General features: G+C 47.4%; 1 protein-coding gene and 1 long non-coding RNA gene across 5 annotated transcripts in view; one reads left to right on the top strand and one right to left on the bottom strand.

The window, feature by feature from the left end:
• Window positions 1-18,976, top strand: part of LOC144768013 (glutathione S-transferase kappa 1-like) — a 130,693-nt gene extending 111,717 nt beyond the window's left edge. For both annotated transcript variants that reach the window (XM_078651405.1, XM_078651406.1), the window contains exon 8: window positions 18,216-18,976. In XM_078651405.1, coding sequence (XP_078507531.1) covers window positions 18,216-18,265 — 50 coding nt within the window. In that variant the 3' untranslated portion in view covers window positions 18,266-18,976. The remainder of the gene's footprint in view (window positions 1-18,215) is intronic.
• LOC144768016 (uncharacterized) overlaps window positions 1-22,997 on the bottom strand; it is a 463,846-nt gene that overhangs the window by 373,841 nt on the left and 67,008 nt on the right. The window lies entirely within an intron of this gene.

Genomic DNA, 22,997 nt, shown 5'->3' with positions numbered 1-22,997 from the left:
TGTCAGCATGATGCTTCTCTTGGCCAGACCCTGGTGCCCCCCTTTTGGAACAATTAAGGACCCACCAGGGAGGCCTGCCCTTTAGTTTGAAGCTCTCTGATATAGAGTAAATACACAATTGCATATGTGATTTTTTTTATCTCTTGCTGGGAAACACATTTTTCTCTTGCAAGATCACCTTTCCTACTTCTTCAGAAAATATGAGTGCGTCAGCTACCCATTCCAACCCTGGAAAGGCAATCGCTTCTACATTTCGCATCACAAATGTGCGAACGTTTTCAGAGGACCAAACTGCCTACAAATGTTTGTGTATACCCTCAGACTTTTTAAGCATATCCACGTTTGCCTAAATTGGAGTGCTTTTGCCACCTAGAAAAGCACACAATCCTACATCCATGGCTTAATTTTGGGATTAGGGAACTTATGCACAAGCCATTGTGCGTACCTAGAGGAGAATTATGTCAACTGGAAAAAAAACTCACTGGAGTGAAATCCAGTTCCTAATTCAAGGAATCGAGAATTGTTTGATTCTGCCCTCATGAATAGGATTAACTGCTGTGAAATTTAATTGATTTATAAAGCGCTCTACTACCCTTGGCTGTCTAGGCGCTGAAAAATTCTGGCAGATGAAAAAAGACAGAAAAATCTAACAGAACCTGGGGAAGCATAAACCATGAATATACCGTGCAGGCATAGCTATTTATTAAACATCCATGTTTTAAGGGCCTTGCGGAAGGTTAGAAGACTGGTTGTGTTTTTAGGTCTGGAAGGGGTGTACCATTGTCTAATAGATTCTAGACCCTCATGGTGAAGGACCTTGAAAGCAATACAAAGAGATTTAAACTCCACCCGCTTTTTTCACCAGGAGCCAGTGGAGTGAGGAAAGAGTTTGGGAGACCGACTGATATTTCTCTTTCCTACTTGCTTTTAATTTTTAAACAAACTGCTGCTACTAACTGTCACTCTGGACCTGTATGAATTTGATCATTAAACTTGCTCTGTACATTCGTTAAGAAACTGTTTGAACTGTATGAATTTTATCTTTATTGTACCTTATTTTAAATTTTCCTTTTTGCACTCATTTAGCGAGAGGTGAGCCCGGTCGGCTGCCTCTTCCCTTCCGGTTTCCCCCAGGTGGACATCTAGAGACACCATTTTTGGTTGTGCGTGCTCTAGTCGTCCGAAGGAGTGTCACTGCATGAATGCGATAAAAGCGGGCTAAGGCAAGCCCATCTGCGCCCATCAGCGTCCCCGAAGCAGCCAGCGCTAGCCATGCTGCCCGTCTTACCCCCATTCTGAGTTGGTTCCCCAGCCCTACAGTTGTGATGAGCTGCACTTGCTTCGCCCTCAACTGTGCAACAGCTCGGGCTGCCGGAAGGTTTTAGACAACCTGTCTACAGTTTGTAGGAAGTGTAATCTCCAGGCTGTCCCCTCTCCGCTTAGTACTCCCACCACCAACATTCGGTGTGGGCAATCTATTAAGGCGGCCTTGATCAAAGCCCGCTCACTCTCAAGACATCTTGGACCCTCTTTCCGACTAGGCTCTTGATCTGTTGTTCATAACTGAGACTTCACTCACATAGTTCTCTAACCCAGTGATTGAGCTGGCAATTCCTTTCACTGGGGCGTGTCCCTAGTGTTGGAGGAGGGAGAAGCTTTGGACTTCTGCGTTACCCTCACACCCCATTTCTTTATAGACCTCAGGCTCAGAAGGCACCTTTCTGAAAGCTTTGGACGATCTTATCATCCCGCGTGCATTACGCTTTACCCACTTTCTACTCCTTGGAGATTTTAATATTCACTTGGACTCCGGGGAGGCAAGGGACACACTGGAGTTTCTTGACTCATTGAGTCTTGCTCCGCTCAAACAATGGGTTGGCACCCCTACGCATTGCGCGGCAGGCATATTCTTGATACGATTTGCACTAACTTTCCTATTGTCGTCAAAGATCCCATCCCAGAGCCCTCGTCTGGCCATTCTATGATTAATTTTTCCTGGCATATCGAAAGTAATCACTCACCTGGCCCGTCCTGTCAAGGACCACACGGTAAATCTTCCATTAAAATCGATCCGTTGGCATTTAGTCTCGCCTTGGCCGAGACTCTACCTGACCCCTTTATTGACCTAGAGGAAGCTCTTGATTGCTTCACTAGCTGGATTTCTTTGGCGGTTCAGCGCCTATCTTCGACAACACACCTGAAGTGTTCCAGGAATTCTCCTTCGAACCCTTGGTTTTCCAATGAGCTTAAAGTCCAGAAGCAACAGTGTAAAAAATTGGAACGCTCTTGGAGACCGTATTACTGCCGTTTGGCCAAGATGACCCTCAGAAAAGCTCAAAAAGCATACTATGAGAATATAACTCAAACAAAAAGCCATTATTATGCGGAGCGCATTGCTCTCTCTAGGAGTAACTCCAAGGAATTATTTTCCATTATTAACAGCTTTCTTTCCCTTAGAGCAGAGACCATTGCATTTTCCTCTTCAACTGGATGGTGCGAGAAACTCTCTAGCTTCTTTATAAATAAGATCCAAGCTCTTCAGGCGAGTTTCAAAACCAGTAATCACTGTGACTCAAGGACATTGTCTCTATTGGGGCCGACTGTTACCTCTCTACCATCATCCTCTCTGGTGGCTTTTTTACCTATTGACCAGCTAGACCCTCTGATGGCCCTCAAGTCTCTGAAATTGGGCTCTCTGACTGACCCTTGCCTGGCCAGGCTGCTGTCCTCAGTCGCAGAGATCGTTAATCCTGAGGTTAAACAGACTAATCAATCTGTCTCTCCTTGAAGCTACGGTTCCCACAGCTTGGAAACAGGCCAAAATGAATCCACTTTTGAAAAAACCCTCTCTGGATCCTTCACTCCCGGTCAGCTATTGTACCATCTCTCTCCTTCCGGGCATGGCGAAAGTCTGCGAAAAAGTGGTTAATAAACAATGTTCTAGCTATGTCGAAGGTCACAGCATGCTCCATGTGGCTCAATCGAGCTACAGAGCCACGTATAGCACCGAGATGCCTCTTGTCGAATACACGGAAGCCATTCGGGAATGTCTAGATTCAGGCTGCAGAGTAGCTCTGACTTTGCTGGACCTATCTCCAGCATTTGACACTGTGCCGCACTCCCTGCTTCTGGACCACCTTTCGGATACTGGAATGTCAGGGTTGGCCTGGAAATGGCTGAAGCCTTTTCTAGAAGGTAGAACACAACAAGTCTGGCTCCCTCCTTTTACATTTACATTTACATTTACTTCCTCCTCTCAAATTGTCACCACATGAGTGCCGTAAGGGTCTACCTTGAGCCCCCTTCTTTTTAGTATATACGTCACTCTCCTGGTCCGGTTGGCAGCGGAGCTTGGAGCTAAGATCATAGCTTACGCGGATGACACCCAGCTCTTTTTTACATGGAAGAAGGGCGACTCCTCTACCTCCCTAGCCATAACTTGTCTGAAGGCCATCTTCCAATGGCTTTCCTCTGCACAATTATATTGCAATGAGGATAAGTCAGAGACCCTTTTTTTGGGAGCTTCCCTCCTCATTTCCGGGAATCACCCTGGACGGCGGAATATCTCAGGCCTACTTCCATAGACCTTCCACCCAAAAACCTAGGGATATGGTTTGACGAGATGCTACTCTTCTCCACTCAGATAAAGAAGCTTGCTGGGCAGTGCTTCAGCACACTTAAATCCCTGAGGAAATTGTTATCACTTCTCCCTAGGTCAGCCAGGGAAATCGTTACCCGGGCATTAATTCTTTCACACATACACTATGCCAATGCCTTGTATGTAGGCCTTCCGGGTTACCTTTTGATTAGACTGCAGGTAGTCCAGAATGCAGCAGCTAGGACTCTTCTTATTATCCCTATAAGAACCAGCGTAAGGCAACACAAACGGGATCTCCATTTATTACCTGTGATACAAAGAGTCAAGTTCAAAGCCCTTGTCCTTGCTCACTCAGCCTTGTACGGACATGGTCCGGTCTATATGAGCAAGGGCTTCAGGTTTTATGTTCCCGCAAGACAGCTGCATTCAGCGACACAGCTTCTTGCTCATGTCAGCGTTTTCGCTTCAAAAGAATTGGAGGAAGATCTATTACCTTTACGGCAGCCTCTGCTTTGAATCTGCTTCCCCAAGATCTCCGCAGTATTCAGGACCCCAAACTCTTCAGGAAAAGATTGAAGACTTTTCTTTTCATCTAGCTGTTCCTCTTCCACTCCCCACTGGTTCCCGCCGGGAAACTCTTTAAGTAGCCGCGCTCGTTATAAATGGCATTACCATAACATAACATATTTTGGTATCCTCAGAAGTAATCTTGTTGCCGAATTTTGAGCCACCTACAAGCTTGTGCAGAGATTTCTTGTGAGCAGTAAGGAGCAACCCACTGCAATATTCAATTTTAGTAAAGACGAGTGCAGTGCTCACACCCATACGCAGTTCCAAAGGAATAAAAGAGAAAAAAAATCTACGTGATTTTAGCATTAGAATACATGAGGAGGTGATAGCATTTACATATCCAACAAAGGAAAGTTTCTCATCAAAGTGAACCCCCATGTTTTTTGCTTTGGCAACAGGGGTCGATAGGGCTTCCAATTCCTGGGGCCACCAATTGGGAAACCAGAACGATGGACGATTGGTAAAGAGTAGAACCTCGGTTTTATCAGAGTTCAGCTTCAGATAGTTATTCGATATCCAGCTCCCTATCTGTTGCGTGCAATCGTGGAAACAAACAGCAGTCCTCTCTAAATCTTCCGTGACCAACACCACAATCTGGGTGTCATCAGCATATGAGATGACTGAGAAACCAATACTTTTAATCAGTGATGCTAAAAGTGTTACATATAGATATGAAAGAGTCTTATTGCTGATCACTGCGGTACACCACAAGGTAGTGTAAAAGAAGAAGAGCTATGGCCATTTGATTTATCAAATTGTTCTCTTTCTGAAAGAAATGATTGCAGAGGCTTGAGGGCTTTGCCCCCTATGCCTAGAGAATGAAGGCGTTTGATAAGAAATGTACTTGCCCCATGTGCTTTATCGAAGTCTGCAATTATAAGGCTTGGCCTTCGTCCACGAGATGTCAACCTTAGCTTGAAGAGCCCTGTGAGTTAGTGGGCTACCCATTAACCTGTGCTGGTGTAATTGCAGCAGTCACATTTCCCCTTCAAAGGGCACAGCTGATATATAAACAATGAGCCAGTGGTCCTTTTCTTGAAAGGAAAATCCCATGAAGAATAACAATCAGAACTGCACGGAGCCATTGTCTGGATAGTCCAACTAGAAAGTCTTCCAGCTACTACTAATGAATGCCAACCGGTGCTTTGGTTACCATACAGTCTAAATCTGGTGCATTAGCTATAGACATTTGAAAGAATATCGTGCAAACGTCCAGAAAATAGCATATTAATAGTCTCAACATTATCATACCACCGAAACGCGTTTCTACCACAAACAAAACAGCCCGTCTCCAGGCCGTGTTTGCTACAAAAGCTGATTATACACCCAAGGCTTTTTAAGAGGAGGCCCGATGGACTAACCTCTATTTGCCTCCCTCAGTACAAACATAATTTCGTCTCTAATTAGGGGCTTTTTATTCCTTTACATTGTACAAAGGAACAAAACTGAGAGGGCGATATGACTTGGGAGTTCACCAAAAGTCCTGAATTTCTATTCACTGGTTCCATGCATTCAAAGTACAAAACACCAGCATACAGGCGACTTCAGTGGCTGTACCAGATATCAAATGTCACAAGCTTCTTCGACGCCACGTGTTCAGGTAGTACGAGCGCGGGCCAAAGCCTTGTCCTTCTATGGCCCATATACAATGGGTAGTGAAGCAAACCATCAGTTATTTCATTATTTGATCAGTACATTTTTGTGTCGCGCAGGCTGTATCTCGCTGGACGTCTGAGCATGTTCGAGTTTCAGTATTGTTGGATGGCTTAACAGCAAGGCAGTTTCATATTCGGAATGAGTAGGTGCATGTTCTGTGTTGGTTACAGTGTGTACTGTTAAAAGGTGGTGATATCTGAGCAGCAAGCCCTTAACTCAATGTGCCATGCAGCCAGCTAACCATAATTATGCGAGATTCCTCCCTGTTCTTTGCTTTTAATAAAATGCTCCTGCTTCACGATTTCATAAACTTGGAAATTTGGACTGGGTGAATTGGAGGAAACAATTGATCATTGTTTTAATTAGTTTTTCATGAAAGAGGTAATCCTTACGTATCATAAAAATGTATTCTGCTGCACAACACATACCTTTCACCTACTTTCAGACACCGCTAGCCCTGCACACTCACCCACCATTTACCTTGTATTGTCCCGCTGACATTGCGCAGGCAGTCAGATACTGCTCACCCGCCATCCACATAGTGCTGACTCTGCACTCACACCACTGACATACCTCTCACCCGCCCCTCACATTCCTCTCACCCTCCACCCACACCTTTCACCCTGAACTCAAATCGCTCATCCTGCACTTATGTTATTGGCATACTGCTTACCGTATATTTGCTCACCTCTTACTTTGTACAGGGTAACATCTCACCCTGTACACTCACACAATTCTCATTCTGCACTGAACCCACAACAATCACCATACATGGAGGCACTTTCACCCTGCACCCAGTTACTTATCAACCTTCATTTATGCACCACTCGCCCTGCAGAGAGAACAATCACCCCATTCTGCCTGCACCCATTCACTGCTCCCACACCTCTTAATATAATACCATAGGCAAAACCTAATTTATTTACCAATGCTTGTTACATCTGCTCTTGATGTGGTCGCTTGCTTAAACCTGCACACACCTCCCCTTAATAAAACAGACATTGTTATATTTGAGTAGAAAGCGGATTGGCTTATATTTTGCAGTCTTGCTGTGATTGGCTGTGAGCGACACCGCTATTCATTACAGCTCCCAAACAGATTATCCTGCAGGCACAGTGCAGTTGGGGGAGTTGAATACTGTCCTAGGGACGAGCTTTGCTTGGAAGACATTTTATATCCCAATCCGAAAAGGCTGCCGTGTTTTCTGTGTCTGGGTGTTAGTTGCAGAAGTCTTCTTCTTTGGCTGCTTGTGATTTTACACAGTATGGGCTTTGTCTATATTTTAACCGTTTTGCAGCCTTTTTAGGTTTTGCCTGTCGAAAGCCGCGCAAGCAGCGTTTCGCGCAGGCAAAAACTTTTGTTTAGAGTATGTGAGTGTAGTCCCGCCCCTCTGTTCCATTGGCTAGCTCCATAAATGGAGGCTAGCCATTGGAACAGAGATCTGTCCGTCAAAGCCGGAGCAGATTCGTGGGCGTTCCCGAGACTTTTAGGCTTTTGCCTACGTCAGTGCGGCGGTGGGCGGGGTTTATTTTTTTGGTCGTCCATGTTTCTTTTGGTCATTCCGCGGCCGACCGCCGCCGGAGGAAGTCCAGGTCCAGGTGAGTGCTTTTGATTGTGGCCGTTCCAGCCGCCCCCCCCCCTCCCGCTGTCAGTGTGCCCGTTCCCGCAACCCCCTCCCGCTGTCCGTGCCTTTCCCGCCCCCCTCCCGCTGTCCGTGCCTTTCCCACCCCCCTCCAGCTGTCCATGCCTTTCCTGCCCCCCCTCCCGCTGTCCGTGCCTTTCCCGCCCCCCTCCCGCTGTCTGTGCCTTTCCCCCCCCCTCCCACTGTCCGTGCCTTTCCTGCCCTCCCTCCCGCTGTCCGTGCCTTTCCTTGTTTATTTTAGTTGCATTTGTTCAATTTCACTTCCATGGCGTGAAGCTTACTGTGTAGTCCTTCTTTTTCAACCGTGTCGCTGACTTAGAAGATGACCTGTGGTACGCATGCGCTATCGCGTTTTGACCTCTGCGGCCTGCGCCGTTCTGAAAGCGATTGGGCGGCGGGGTTCGCATATTCCCGCCGCCATGCCCGGAACCATAGAAGTGCCCACTTTGGAGGAGCTGCGTGTGAATGAGGTAAGGGACGTATGGCCCTCAATGAATGGCTTGTGTTGTTATTTAACACTAGACCTATTCCTACCGAATGGAAAAGACTGCGATACAGCTACTAAGTTTTATGTAAGCATACGTGCGTCTCTTCGTTTTCTGTTGTGTGCTCATATGGACGTTTTTTCACCCATGTGTGAAACTTTGAGTGAGATAGCTGCAGGATCTTTGTGCACTGCTGAGATCGTCATTTATCTTAGTTGTCAAATAGTAAAATGAAAAGTATCGAAATGCAACAGATCGGATAAACTGCTCCCACCAGGGATAGGACAACTGTACAACTAAGGTGCAGTCCATGAAGGTGAACTATATCCGGTAGCAGCCTACTTTCCTCTTTGTCTTATTACCATCTGTGTTTTTAGTTATCGCCTACCAGATGGCTTTTAGGTATGTGGTTGCGAAATACTTGAGAATGATACCAAGAATTTGGGTGTGTGCGTGTGTGTGGCTCTGGGTGTGTGTGTGTGGCTCTGGGTGTGTGTGTGTGTGTGTGTGGCTCTGAGTGTGTGTGTGTGGCTCTGGGCGTGTGTGTGTGTGTGGCTCTGGGTGGGTGTGTGTGGCTCTGGGGGTGTGTGTGTGTGTGTGTGTGTGGCTCTGGGTGTGTGTGTGTTTGGCTCTGGGTGTGTGTGTGTGTTTGGCTCTGGGTGTGTGTGTGTTTGGCTCTGGGTGTGTGTGTGTGGCTCTGGGTGTGTGTGTGTGGCTCTGGGTGTGTGTGTGTGGCTCTGGGTGTGTGTGTGTGGCTCTGGGTGTGTGTGTGGCTCTGGGTATGTGTGTGGCTCGGGGGGGTGTGTGTGGCTCGGGGGGGTGTGTGTGTGTGTGTGGCTCTGGGTGTGTGTGTGTGGCTCTGGGGGTGTGTGTGTGGCTCTGGGGGTGTGTGTGTGGCTCTGGGTTTGTGTGTGTGGTAGTTATTGCTGTCTGCTGAGCTCGTCTGTAGGGTACAATAGGTCTCCAATTTGCGAGAGATTAAGCTAATGGCAATGTAAATGACAATGCCATTTATTTATCTGTTTTTAAAACCAACACATAAATACAAATTTTGTCATTTACAATGCCAATAGCTCTAACTTTTCCAAAGGCGAAACCATTGCATTGTAAATGCTTGTTTCTGTCTGCAACGTGGTTAGTCCACAGGAACCGCACGGTTTGTTCTGATAATTATTGCACTATATAACAAATATGCATAAACTTTTGAAAAATAGAATCCACTTTTATTCAGTCCCTGAAGATTTGAGCAGATCGAACAAGGGGTTCTAAAGGTTAAACAGGGAAAGTCACGTTTGGAAGGGTGTATAAGAAATCCTTATGACAGCTGAAGAAAATGCCAATAAACCGCACACATACATACACGGATGGAGTGGCCTTTAACTAAGTCCTGCGCACAATACGCAGTGATGTTAGTGAACCAGGATCACAAGGAGGTCATGTTGGTGTGTAGGGGAGTGAGATATTAAAGGGAAAGTTCCCCACATAACCGTTTGTTGGGAGGTGAATCGCCACAGTACAAAATTCCAGAATCATCTAAGTCAATTAATTTTTTTCCAAAGTAACTGCTATCACTTTTTTAGGCATCCTTTTCTCCTGGTGGCAGCAGGAGACTGAGACCCCCTACGAGTGAAGCCACGTGCTCCAGTTATTACCATCATCATCATCATCATCATCATCATCATCATTGATTGATAACTTTATTTCGGTCAGCAGACCATAAAAGTGCAAGTAAAATACATACAAAAAAGCACAGATCATTAAAACAATAAATAGAAGGCCAGGTCAATATTAGACATAAAAAATAATTAAACTGAATGGTTATCAAGGACATGAGAATATAAAATTCATGATTAAACACAGATGTTATCCAAAACTTTTCCTTCTACGCCACATGCCAAATAAGAAGCAAGATACAGCAAAGACAATAGGGGGGTGAGTATCATACGTTAAAACCCTACAGGCTTGGATGCAATATCTGAAACCTAGGTTCCTGCATAAAGGAATCAACCAGGATTTCCTTATAACTTCATACGCAGGGCAGAAAAACATAACATGGCAGACATCTTCTCGCTTATAGTTACATGCCGGACAGGCTATATTTTCCGATTTTGCCCATTTACAGGTAAATGCCCTGAGTGGTAGACTGCCATGCCTCAGCTGGATGTAAAGCTTCCTCGCAAGGGGTGGGTAAATTACATCTAGGAATTCCTCCGACCGTGATTCCGTTTTTACTAGGAGAAACTCTGCAGACAGTCTTCCCAGGGTAGCTGAACTCTGTAGAGCCAGTAAGTTCTGATGCCTCAGCTGACGGACGAGTTCCGATTTGGTTATCCCCGGGCAACACATCTCAGGGTTCTCCCAGAACTCAAGTAAACCAATCCGGGTACTGAGAGCCCTGATGTGAAGCAGCCACGGGATATTCTTGCCTTTTAGAGGAGCCCTAACCTCTAAAAATTCCTCTCTATAGGAAGCCAATTCAGGCACTGACCAAAGTCTCTTCCAGTAGAGCATAGGCCGTTCTGCTGCTAGCTCTTCTATTGATCCCAGCCCCAGATCATGTCGCAGGGGGATGAGTGGTGTACTTAGTGGCAATCCCAAAAGGCTCCTCATAAATCCCTGCTCCACCTTCAGGAGATTAGATGTACTTTAGTGGCCCCAAAGTTCTGCGCCATACATTGAGGCCGTTCTAGCCTGGAGTCGATATATTTCAAATGCCGGTTTGAAGTCTGAGATTCTATGGACTTTGCTAATACCCACTGCTACTTGGGAAAGCCTGAGAGCTGATTTAGAAATTTGGGAACCCCAATCAAAGTTTTCCGTCAAGGTGATGCAGAGGTAGACAAAAGTCTTGACTTTTTCCAGGGGAATACCATTGAGAATAGGGTTTGGACGGGTCTGCTTCGGGAGGTTGAAAATCATAAACTTGGTCTTATCCAAGTTTATCTCCAATCCACGTGAAGCACAAAAGGCTGCAAAGCCATCCAGGGTGCGCTGGATGCCCGATGATGTTTTACATAACAACAAAGTGTCATCCGCAAACATCAGAGCGGGCACCCGCCCGGTAGCCAGCCTGGGAGCGTCATTGTCAGTTACACCAAGTAAATGGTCCACAAGACCATTGATGTAAAGACAAAATAACGTTGGAGCCAGGACGCACCCCTGGCGTACACCCTTCGAGACAGGAAAACGTGCCGACAAATCACCGTGCCTCCCACACCTGATTTGGGCATAGCTACTAGTGTGAAGTCTGATTAGGATGTTCAATAAATAGGGCGGAAGACCCAAGTCTGCTAAAACTCTCCACAACTTCTCCCTCGGAAATAGGTCAAAAGCGGCCAGTAGGTCAACAAAGATGAGATAGAGGCTGCTACCCTCCACTCTCACCGTTTTCCAAAATAAAACCTGCAGCCGAAATATTTGATCCAGAGTTGAAATGCCCGTCCTAAACCCGGCCTGGAGTATGGTCAATATCTCATTTTCCTCCATCCACCCCAGGATTCTATCTAAGATGATACTGCCCATTAGTTTTTGTGTGGTATCTATAAGACTAATGGGCCTATAGTTTGATGGGGTTAATGGGCAGCCTTTTTTATGGATAGGGACGATCTCAGCTCCCAGCCAGGTACCTGGCGGGTCGGTCCCCTTTAGAATTGCATTAAATAGGACAACCAAATACGGTGCCCATATTTTGGGTTGGGACCGAAATAAACCCCCGGGCATTTTGTCTAGGCCGGGGGCCTTGTTAGGTAGTAGTCATGCTATTGCAGACTCGACCTCCTTCAGGGTGATGTTCTCCAGCCGTTCCGGATGATGCTCATCCCCAAAAGCCAAGGAGCCCTGCCTCTGTTCATCATCCAAGGGCCCCACCAATCGATACTCATGGCGGAGCCCTGGGATGGTCAACAGAGGAGACGCCACAATTTCCCCCAAGACCAAGTCTGTCATCCTCACCAATCTATACTCCTGGAAGGGTTCGGGATTGGGAAGGAGTATAATCTCTTCATCCGAATTGGCATATACTGCTCCGAAGTGCGCTTCCCACACTGAAGGCGCTATATTTGGAAGTGGGGCTGGTCCTCCCCCACTCAGACTTACGTGAGAGTGCGGATCTAAGTTCCTCCCATCTATTCTTCTCCCAGTCCTTCTTTCCCCTAAAAATGGCCTTTTTATACACAAGACGAGCTTTCTTAATACTAATTCTATCTTCAGTTTTTATTGCAGACAACAGGTCTTTTTTTGCTTTCCTGCAGGTGGCGTCATACCAGGGATGTGTCTTGGCCTGGTGGAGTTTCTTTCTACCTACAGGGCAGAACACGTCCGCAAGTCTGACGACCAGCTGCTTGTGTATTTCCAAGGCTCTACCCTGGGAGTCTGGATCTAAGTTCTTATTACCTATATCCCCATATCTGAAAGCTGCGGTATAGCTATCTGATATATTTCAGCAAGTTTGGTAGAAGAGCCCTGAAAATAAGGCCATTTGACCCTCCGCCTGTTATTACCAACTCTAGTATGAGGCGCATGTTGCCAACGGAGTGGTGCTGTGCCTTTCTAAGTTAGCTGTTCAGTCGGACCCCTTGGGTACTATCTACAGATCTTCATATATCATGTGCACAGTGCTGATTAGTTGTGTGTTGTAGTTGCATACAAAATGATTTAACCAGATACAAACATTGATAGAAACATCCATTTACAGACAATCACACTGAATAGGTTTTGTGACCATTATTAGAATTGTTTTCCTTCAGTGAGGGGGGAGCTGCACTGTCCAGTGGTAACAACCTGAAATTTGCACTTTAGTCTTAAATGCATGAATGCTCATCTTTTAGATCTGCTCTCAATAAGGTGCATTCCACTTCATTGTACTCACAGCCAAACAAAACGTCTGATGGGAAGCTCTGGACTGCATCACTAAAAAGTGATCAGGGCTCCTGTCTACCCTCAGGGTTGATGGGTACCGGGCGTCAATTTCCAACATAGAGGCAGCTCTCGCCCAACCCCAGGTCGCCCAGGATTGGCTCTGCCGAAGCCTCTCCTCACCTAGTGCTCTGACTGACACTCCTCTCATCGGCAGCCCCTGGTTTATCAGTTACTGGTAGAAGACGACCCTATGTTACTCTGAGTAAACTAAATACCTGCAGGTGAGCACTGACCCCAGTTACCCTAAGAAAAAAACACAAAGGGGTGTCTTAAAGTGGAAAGAGTAGGCTTCTACTACTGAGCACAAAGCGGAGTTCCTGTTTTACCATTCCTGATAGCTCAGTCTTTATTGCTCCAGATGGTACATGAAGGACTCAGCAGGCATACATTGATTCCAATCAAGGTGAGGACAGAAGAGCAAAAGCCACACAGATGATGGACTGAATGCAGAACAAATCAAATATTCACCTCCAGTCAATAGATCGGAGTTAAATCCATCGTTCTTTTGCTCACCATGCCACCCCAGTTTAGACCCAGCCATATACAAATCAGTCTTGACCCTGTGCCTCATGGGAATAGGCAAGTGAGTGGTGAAGCCTTGTAATATCCCACTATCTCTCCTCTATTTTAGTATGCCAAATGACGTCTGGCAAGAGCAGACACATGCCTGTGGTTGCACTCTTGGATGGTTATAAAGCATACCCTGTAGCGGTGAGGGCATCATAGAATGTGAAAAGTGAACCGAAAGGGCCTGCCAGGAGATGGGACTTGACGACCTTAGAGGTACTAGCACCACAGTGACCGACTGTCACCAAAAAATTCATTAAAAAAATGTAATCCGAGGAGGAGCCAAGACGGCGACCAAGATGGCCGCCTAGGCGTCCGGCTCCGCCGCTCGCCCTCGCCTTCCCTAACATCCTGTCATTAATCCTGCATTTCAACCGCACCCCCATACAGCTGAGACGATGCGGCGCATGGCCGTGTAGCTCCGGGTTGGCGGCTGCCCCGGATGGCGGAGAAACGTCGTCGCGAAGATTGCGGCCTGAGTCGGTGATAAGCCGGGACCTCGAGTGGTGGCGCGGCCGGCGAGGAGGCGACCGGAGGCAGCCCTGGCCGGACACTGAGAGCCGGTGATCCTGGTTGGTCATCATTGCTCGCTGAATTGAAGGGCGGACACAGGCTAATCACGGCACAATAACCCAGAGCCTTGCCGCTCCCATTTTGCTGACTCCCTCTGAAGTGGCTGTCCCGGGGGTCGACGATAGGCCCTCTGCCCGCACCGGACTTTCTTGTGGGCTCACCGGGGGTGACCTGGGCCTCGGAGTGATCGCTCGCCAGCTGTAGCGGGTGTTGCGGTGTGTTCCTTCTCCTGGACGCGGTCTGCACGGGATGGGCGGTGAGGCACGATTGGCTGCTTTTACTGTGCTCCGCCATAACCCACCCATCCGCCATTAGCGCGTAATTCTATCCTGTCTGCCTGGTACGGTGTGCTATACCTCGTCCGAGGGCTCCCCAGGGACGATGAGAGCAGCTTCTACTGGCGGAGCAGACATGGAGCTCACACTGAGGGATGTCCTCTTGGCTCTTAAAGACTTTCACTCCTCCCTGAACCGCCGCTGGCTGCCTATCCATGACTCGTTGGTGGCCACTGCTCCTGAGATGAGACCTGGGGGAGCGGATGGGGATATCCTGGTTCTGGCACACGGCTGTGCCCAATCCTTAGACACCGATGACTCCCAGGGGCACACAGTGTTGGATGCTGAGACTAATGGACTTATCGGCCGGATTTGCGCAACTACTACCTTTTCTGTTCTAACAACTATTGTGCCGTCTATCACACACCAACGCCGTAAGCCTTCAATGATGGAAAGCGTAACCTGGAGTGGAGGGGATGACAATTTGCTGCTGCCTTTGCTGAGCGCCTGGGTGGCTCTCGCGGGGCAGGTTTGTTCATTGGGCTTCTCTGCCTACGGAACTATCGGATTGGGGAGCTTGTTTACTTCTGTTCGAACTGGCCAGGGCTGAGTATTGACTGCTTATTATACTGTATGGATGGTCCCGGTGGAGACACAGGACTCGGCTTGCTATTGTGATTTTTGGGGGGGTTGAGATGGACGTACAATGATGCCCGCTTTCCACCTCGGTGGGCTCGTATCTATTTTTCTGGGACGCGGTGGAGTGGGGGGGGGGTGTGATTGGGGGCCGGCGCGAGGGCCCTCCTCCTTTTCCTATCTTCGGGGTTTCTTTTGCTCGGACGACAGGCATGCCTATGGGGGAGGGGGGTGGCCGTAGCCTTCCGCTGGTATGCAGGGTGGGGGGCTGGGGGATGGGGCTAGGTTTTTGTTCCTTTTTTGTTTCTATGGCCTTTCTCTTTTTTTTCTCTTTTCTATCTCTTACTTTCTTACATATTTCAGTTCGGACGGGGGGTCGGGTTTTGTTCTTATTGGGAAGACTTTTGCAATTGGTACTTCTGTTTCCTCGCACTGTTTCCTGATTTTATGATTAGGGACTCGATCTTAATACATAGTTATTGATTGCTTACATATCCTGTTTTTTTACTTCCCACCTATGCTTCCATTGTAGGCGACTATCCTATTGCACGTTTTATCCCATGTACGACTTGTTTTATTGTATGTCACTAGATCCTTCTATCCCTACTATAGAATTGAACCCTCTCTAATCCTGATATATCGTGGACAAGTTTGGATGTAGCTCCTCGTATGAGATACCGATTGGGCGGGCACTGACTGGCGCAAACTGTAACTCCACGCTTGCCTATCCTGCTTGTAATATCTCGCGCCAGTCCCCAGATTATTGTTGTTCCCTTAGTGGATATCCTTTCGAATGGCTCGCCCTTTCGGCTACACGGTCTGAATATTTGACACTTGACTCAATTGCTTCATATTATAAAATTGAAACCTTTTTTGTATCCTACTACACCGTAGATGCATGTGCCTACGAATGCTGTTCTGCATATCAACTACATCTTTGAGATACAAAAGTTGAATCGTGTAATAATTTATTGCTATGTTTTCAATCTGTCTAGCGGCCGGCCATGGCGGTTGTGGGCCCATGATTGTCTTTGACTAACTTGACAATAAAGGTTTTTCACACAAAAAAAAAAATAATAATGTAATCCCTTTTTCATATGCAAGGAAACTACTGCGTAATAGATGGATGTAGATAGATAGACATATATATAGATAGTTCAAACTTTACACAACTTAGAACGGGTTGAAAACCTGTCTGCATTTGTCCACCACTGAGCCTACCCATTGTTTATCTTTTCCCTCGCTGTCACTCCTTGGGCCAGCCTCGCAGCTTAATTCAAGACTTCCTAAACCTTATACATGGTTTTGCCCGAACCACCTCTACAGTGACCTGTGCAGTGCAGCCAGTCGGGACCGTCCCTGCTTAGCCTATTCCCTGGATCCACAGCCACTTCTGGGTGTTAGACCAGGAATCCGTCATATCTGTTGAGAGTTGAGGGGTCCACCCAGAATCCACCACCTCTGCCCCGACTTTCCTTCCAAAGATACACCACCTCGCTGAGGGCTTTTGTATGGACTCACCACCTCCCTCTAGAAACGTTTGATAGATTTCCTACTTTCTTAGGGGCTCATCTAAGGATGCGTCACCTCCCTTTAGGGCTCTTTGTTGCTTTTTTAGCTATTTTGTGGACCCATCCACAGATATACCACCCTACAGGAGAGTCTTGCATGAATCTTACCACCCTACAGGAGAGTCTTGCATGAATCTACCACCCTGCAGGAGAGTCTTGCATGAATCGTCCAACCTACAGGAGAGTCTTGCATAAAATCTGCCATGATACCTGGGACTCTTCCATGGACTCTTTTATCTGTCCACCTCCGCTGCTGGCATCACAAATCTTCCAACTCTGCTTAGGGCTGCTTGAGGTATCGGCCATCTCAGCTGCAGGGTCATCCATCAATCCTCCGCTTCTGCTGGGGTGTCTTCCATTGATGTATTGTTTTTGCTGACAATGGCTGTTCATGGATCTATTACCTTTCCTACGGGTGTGACTCCAACACACTTGCCACAGTCTCTACACCTGCTCTGCAAGGGGCTCTTATATGTCTGATGAGGTGTGGATAGACCCATTACCTTACAGGATGGGTTCTTCCATGGATTATGCTTGTGGGTCTTGCCTGAGTGTGCAACCTCTTTAGAAGGGGCTTGCATGAACAAACCGCAACTGGCTAAGCAGGGAAACCAGGCTAATCTGAGAGTCTATTAGGGTGCATTGAAGGTACATATGGAGTGGTATAAAAATGGTTTACTATTGTGCACTTTAATTACAAGACTACTTCTGGAGTATTCAGTCCCGTTCAGGAGGCTTCACCCGTGATGTTCTTTCCAAATCTCGGAGACACGTGTAAAGTATGGTGGACACTTCTGTAGGTCTTCTTTTGGGTATTGCATGCCATTCTGCAGGTCACTTTTAGAATATACCCACTAACGGTGAATGCCGCCTGTCTTAAGGAATACAGAAAGTTTGAAGACATTGCGGAAATTGTTAGACCAAAACCATGACTAGTTTAACAGCATAAGTCTTATGATTTGAGACCTGGGAATCTAAATGTTTTCAGTGGAATGATGGGGATCCAGAGACACACCACAGCATACCACAACACCAGCTTTGTACAGGATAAGACACTACAGTTTTATCCATAATGAGTGCTCCTCATACCAGGGCGAAGGATATGAAACTAAACGGGAGTGCTCAAGAATAATATACTAAAAGACTTCTCTAAAGAAAGCGTCATGAATGGGTAGAACAACTCTCAGCCGTAGAGAACGTGTCGGAAAGTATACATGAATTGAAGGTATGAAAAAAGGAAGAAAGCTAGCATGATACCAAAAGCTAATGACTTCTTCTCCAATTACTTCATCACAAGTGTTGTATAAAGTAATCTTTGAATTTTAATATGTAACATGTATTGAGCACAAAGACACACAGGTCCTATGTTTCAAACAGTTTGCTATAAGTACAGAATGAGAACAGTTGTTCAGATCTAAAACTGTTGAAAGTTTATAGAGGGTGCTATGATTGCCTTTGCCCCATTCCATCCCTTTTTACCATCGCAAATACACTAATTGTCCAACATGTGACTGACTAACCCCACTGTGTCCATGATCTTGTAGCAGTAGCCCATTCAACATGTTACGGACTCTGTCCATCCCTTCCACCTATCTAACACCATGAACTCTGAAAGGCCGCCACATTTACCCTTTGACCAGCAGTCTCCTTTCCATTATTAACTTTTTCTCAAGCCTCTGTACTTTGGAATTTATTTGATGTGCTTGTTTTCTTATCTTTCAACAGGAGAGAAGTGGATGGGGCCTGTCCTACCAGGGCAGAAGGCTCTGCTGTAAAAGCCAGTTCCAGGAGAAGAAACCGTGATCAATCTAAAATCAATCACTTGAAGATAGCTTGGCGAGTGTGGTAGAGAGGTGGGAAATGGGCCTGGTCGTGTCAAGCGGATGAGTGTCGGGTTTAGAAGAGGTATCGGTATTGACATGGCTTCAACGGGCTGCAGAATATGAATTCATTTAGCGGTGCCTGCCATCAGTCCCCAACATTCTGCGCTAAGAGGAGTTCAATAGGCTGTGTTGAGAGGAGAATTGAATTAAGCCACCTGACTGGGACATGGAGGATTACAAGCTTGTATATAAGGAGGTGTATACTGTTATGATTGAGATCTATGAAAGCTGATGCAGAGTTCTCCAAACAGAAAACATTCTCTTAAGTGAACGTTGCAGCTCCTAAGCAAGAACTGAAAGGGCCTTGGAGCTGCTGCCCTCACTGGGTCACCTGGGGCTTCCTGTCATTGCCCCACACCAATCCTGACTCCGCTCTCATTTCATCCATCAGGCTTACAGCAATAATCCCCCTATGGGCTGAATGAGCAGCTCTCGCATTGATACATGCTTCAATGACTGGTAGCTTCCCTCCTAATATTATATGTCCCACACTTTCCAGGCTTGATATTGAATGCAGGATTGCACTGACTTGTGCATATTGTTAGAGTTGTAATTGTGCTTGGGTGATCAAAAAAGTTTAATTAAAAATACATTGACTTTGGAGTCTTCTTTGGATATGACCTTGATGTATACATATATGCTTTTGAATGAGGTATGCGTGATTCTTCAGTGGCTGTGGAGTGGAAAGAAGGCCTTGGAGCCCTTATTCTCTTGAAATCAACGCTGCTTTCACCTCTGTTGCTCCCAAGGCGGATAGAGCATCACTCCGGAGCATGAATCTAGACTCTCTGTGGCCATGCGCTTGATCCTGCTGGACAGCCAGCCATTTCATTGTGTTACCTATTCACCAACCTCAGTGTGCAGTAGCCGTTTGTGAACTGGAATCACTAACTAGTGAGCTTTCTTTGAGGTTCTTATTATCTTTCTGTGTAGGGCCAATCTACCCTAGATATTTCAGAAAATTTATTATTTTTGTTTTTCTTTTCTAAACAGATTTTTCTCCCTTCTTACTGAATGGGACATATCACTGTGATCTTTGGAGCCATTAGTAGACCTGTAATGCAGAGAAGAGGACCACACCTTCAGTTTGTAGTTTTCTTTATACCTTTTCCTCATTATTTTCAATGTGTTGCAATACCATACATTCTATCGTTTCATCTATAGCATCTAGTCCAGCACATTTTGGGGGTATTGGAGTCCTCTTTGTTTGAAAAGTGATCTCAAAATTCATGTGACTCATTGATGGAGGGAACTAAGAGCTACCTGGATAGGAATGAAGCACATTGCTCTCTAGATCCAACAGAAGGTTCTTTTTGTGCGGACTTCCAACAAGCTCGCAAAACCTTACATCAGTGGTAGGCAGGCTCAAGGTCTCGCCGCATGCAATTTTTAAACAACACCTGTTTTTCAATAACTTCAGAAGCAACCTTTCTGCTCCGACGCAACTTGCACTCTTCCAGGCTTCCCCTGTCCACCACAGAGAGTTCCATTTGTGTGGCGGGAGGACCTGACCCGACCAGACACCCAGAAGGACTCCACTTCCGGTACGACCTTTCACTCAGGTTAGCAGTCTAGCTGCTCACAAACCGGATAAAAGCTGATGCACTCCCCGACGTGCAGCGGACGCGCGCAGCGGGCCGCCGCTGGTGCGCCAAAGGCAAGCCCATCTGCGCCCCACCATCGATGGCCGACATTATGCCAGCGAAGAGTTGAAACTTATGAATAAACACACTTGTTCCCACCCACTATCCCTCACAAATGATTATAACAAGTGCACTCTTTGCTCCTACAAATTCACCCCCTTGGGCTTCCCCATTTCAGACCCCGGAATACCTTTCAATTTCTATTTGCTCAACTGCAGATCCCTACCTAAACACAACACAGAAATCTCCCTACTCCTGGAGGAGCTTTCACCCGAGGTACTGTTCCTCACAGAGACGTGGCTTACCCCTTGCTCAGACCCTGACATTATACAAGCCCTCCCCCCAGGGTTCCAAATTAAACATCTAGATAGAACATCCGGCAAAGGGGGCGGAATTGCTATTATCCATAAGGACCAGCTAACCTGTCGACTACTGGGCAGTCCCTTATTAGACTGTGAGAATGTCCATTTTTCCATCGAATTCTCCCCCACACTCGCCGTCTCAGGCCTCCTCATATATCGTCCTCCCGGAGCCCTGAACCAGTTCTCCTAGTCACTCATAGAAGTAGTAATCTCCATTTTTAGCAGTACAGCCAATTTCAACACCCCTTGGAGACCTTACTCTCCACTTTGATAATCCATCGGACCATCACGAACGACTTAGCCTCAGATCTGGCGTCCTACCTGCTATCTCAGAAGGTACATCTAGCCACACACATTAAAGGGCACCTCCTAGATCAGATCTTTTCCAACCTAGCACATTTAAAAGGGATTGACCCCAATCACCTTCCCTGGACCGATCATCTCTTAGTTCCTTTCCTTTGGTACCCTCCAAGAATGCTTCCTCTCCCCTCAACATTGTCAGTGCCCACAAAAATCCGCCTCTGGTCAAAACTTTCGGTAGGAGAATGGACCTTTACTCTAGAAAACACTAGACCTATCTTCAATGATTACTCTCCCACCTCTTACAGCGACTTCACCAACTGGATTGAAAACTCCCTAAATACTGTGCTCCCCAAAAAATGGCTACGGGAGAAACCCGGTCCCAATAAACAAGCCTGGTTTACGTCCAAGCTTCGTCTGTTGAAACAAAATGCAAAAAGACTGGCAAGAACCTGGAGGAAAGACTTCGCTCCCGGGAAAAAAGCAGAATATAGGTCAGCCATAGCAACCTATAAAGCCGAGATAAAGACTGCCCAGGCCACCTATTATGAACAAAAACGATCGCACTCTTATCAACCCCTCCAGAAAATCATTCCTCATCATTAAACATTTATTAAAACTTCCAGATACCAAAACTGCGCCCGATCCCTTGGGTGAATTCTGCAATAAAATAGCACACTTCTTCCAGACAAAAATTCAAAACATTCTGAAGCACATCCCTTTTCCTGACTCTCCTCCCTTACCCCAAAGCAGAGACTCGGCACATAATGAAAACCACCTTGGCTTAGAAAACTTCACCCCTCTCACCCAGGAATCTGTCCTTCCCATACTATCGGCTGTTAAAAGTGGGTCTCCGACTGACCCAGCACCACTTAACATTCTTAAAAAAGTCCTACCCACTATCACTCGCTTCATTACTCACTTAATTAATACCTCATTAGCAGCTGGCTCAGTCCCTGCACAATGGAAAAACGCTCTGGTCAAGGCTCTTCTAAAACAAAAAAAACACCTAGACCCTGAAGAACTGGGCAACTATTGTCCTATCTCGCTTCTTCCCTGTATCAGTAAGCTGGCAGAAAAACATATCTGAAAGAAACAGGTTAGTGTTAGATTCCTTACCTTAGAATATCCCCAGGCGTCAGACTGGATCAGGAAAGTTTTGCGTAGCAGTACCCCTGCGCGTCGGTAGGCGTCGTCTGCGGCTCCGCGTCCGTCGTCGTGATCGCCGGGATGACGTCGTCGGAGTACTTAGATGCCGCCCTCACGCACTGACGTCCATTCTTTTTTCCGCGCCAGCAAGCGCAGATCCGGGAAGAGCAGTACTCCTAGTCACTTTTGACTAAACTTTTTGATCTCTTTTGGATCTTCTCGAGTCGGTACTCAACTCTCGATGCCGATAGGAATGCCCGGGTTCAAACCCTGTGACGATTGTAACCGCTTGATGTCGGTTACCGACCCCCACCGTCGGTGCCTTTACTGTCTCGGGCCGACCACGATGACAATTTGTGCCCCGACTGCCGGGCCTTGACGTCGAAAGCTAGGCGGGAGTGGTCCCGCAAGCGCCTCGAGCTATGGCAGTCGGCCCCGCGCCGCTCGAGGTCCCGGTCCAGGAGGAGGTCGAGAGACCGGTCGCGGGGCACAGTCATCACAGCTCGGCGAGTCGACACCACTCGTCGGGCTCCAAGTCCTCAGGTAAGTCGAGAAACAAGAAGTCGAAGAAGCGGCATCGCTCTTCCTACGCTCGCGCAATGCGGCCGGGGGTTCGGGCAACACCGCCCACGCGGCTCCGCCAGAGCCACAAGCACCGCGTCCAGCTCCATACCCGCCGTTCCCTGGGCTGCACGCGATGCCGGAGGAGATCAGCGCCTTCCTCACGGCAATGAGGTCGCACTTCCCTCCGTCAGACCCCGCCGAGGCGCCTTCGGGCCCTGCGGGTCCCAACCGGAGCCCAAGCGAGCCGGCGGCTCCGGCCCGACGCCGCAGGGCTCCTAAGGATCCAGGCCTGGATCCCAGACGACGCTAGTCGACCTTACGACCCCTCCGCTGGCGCCGTCACCAAGGGTGTCGTCCCCGGCGCCATCCCTGATCCCCGGTCCGGATCCGGCATCAGACCGGCGCCGTCTTCGACGCCGATCGTGAGCCCTTCGCAGACGAGCCGGCTCCCTCATTTAATCCCAACTATTAGGAGATGGATGACGAGGGTGATTGGGAGGGGTCTGAGGACCCTCTGGCACTGCAGTGCCAGTTGAGCCAGGACTGGGCAGACGAGGTGGGGGAGGCCAGTGGTCTGGACACTGGATTTGTCTCCCCTCCTACCGT

Source organism: Lissotriton helveticus, chromosome 7, assembly GCF_964261635.1.
Source record: "Lissotriton helveticus chromosome 7, aLisHel1.1, whole genome shotgun sequence".
Lineage (NCBI taxonomy): Eukaryota > Metazoa > Chordata > Amphibia > Caudata > Salamandridae > Lissotriton > Lissotriton helveticus.
This window is presented reverse-complemented; position numbering and strand designations above follow the sequence as displayed.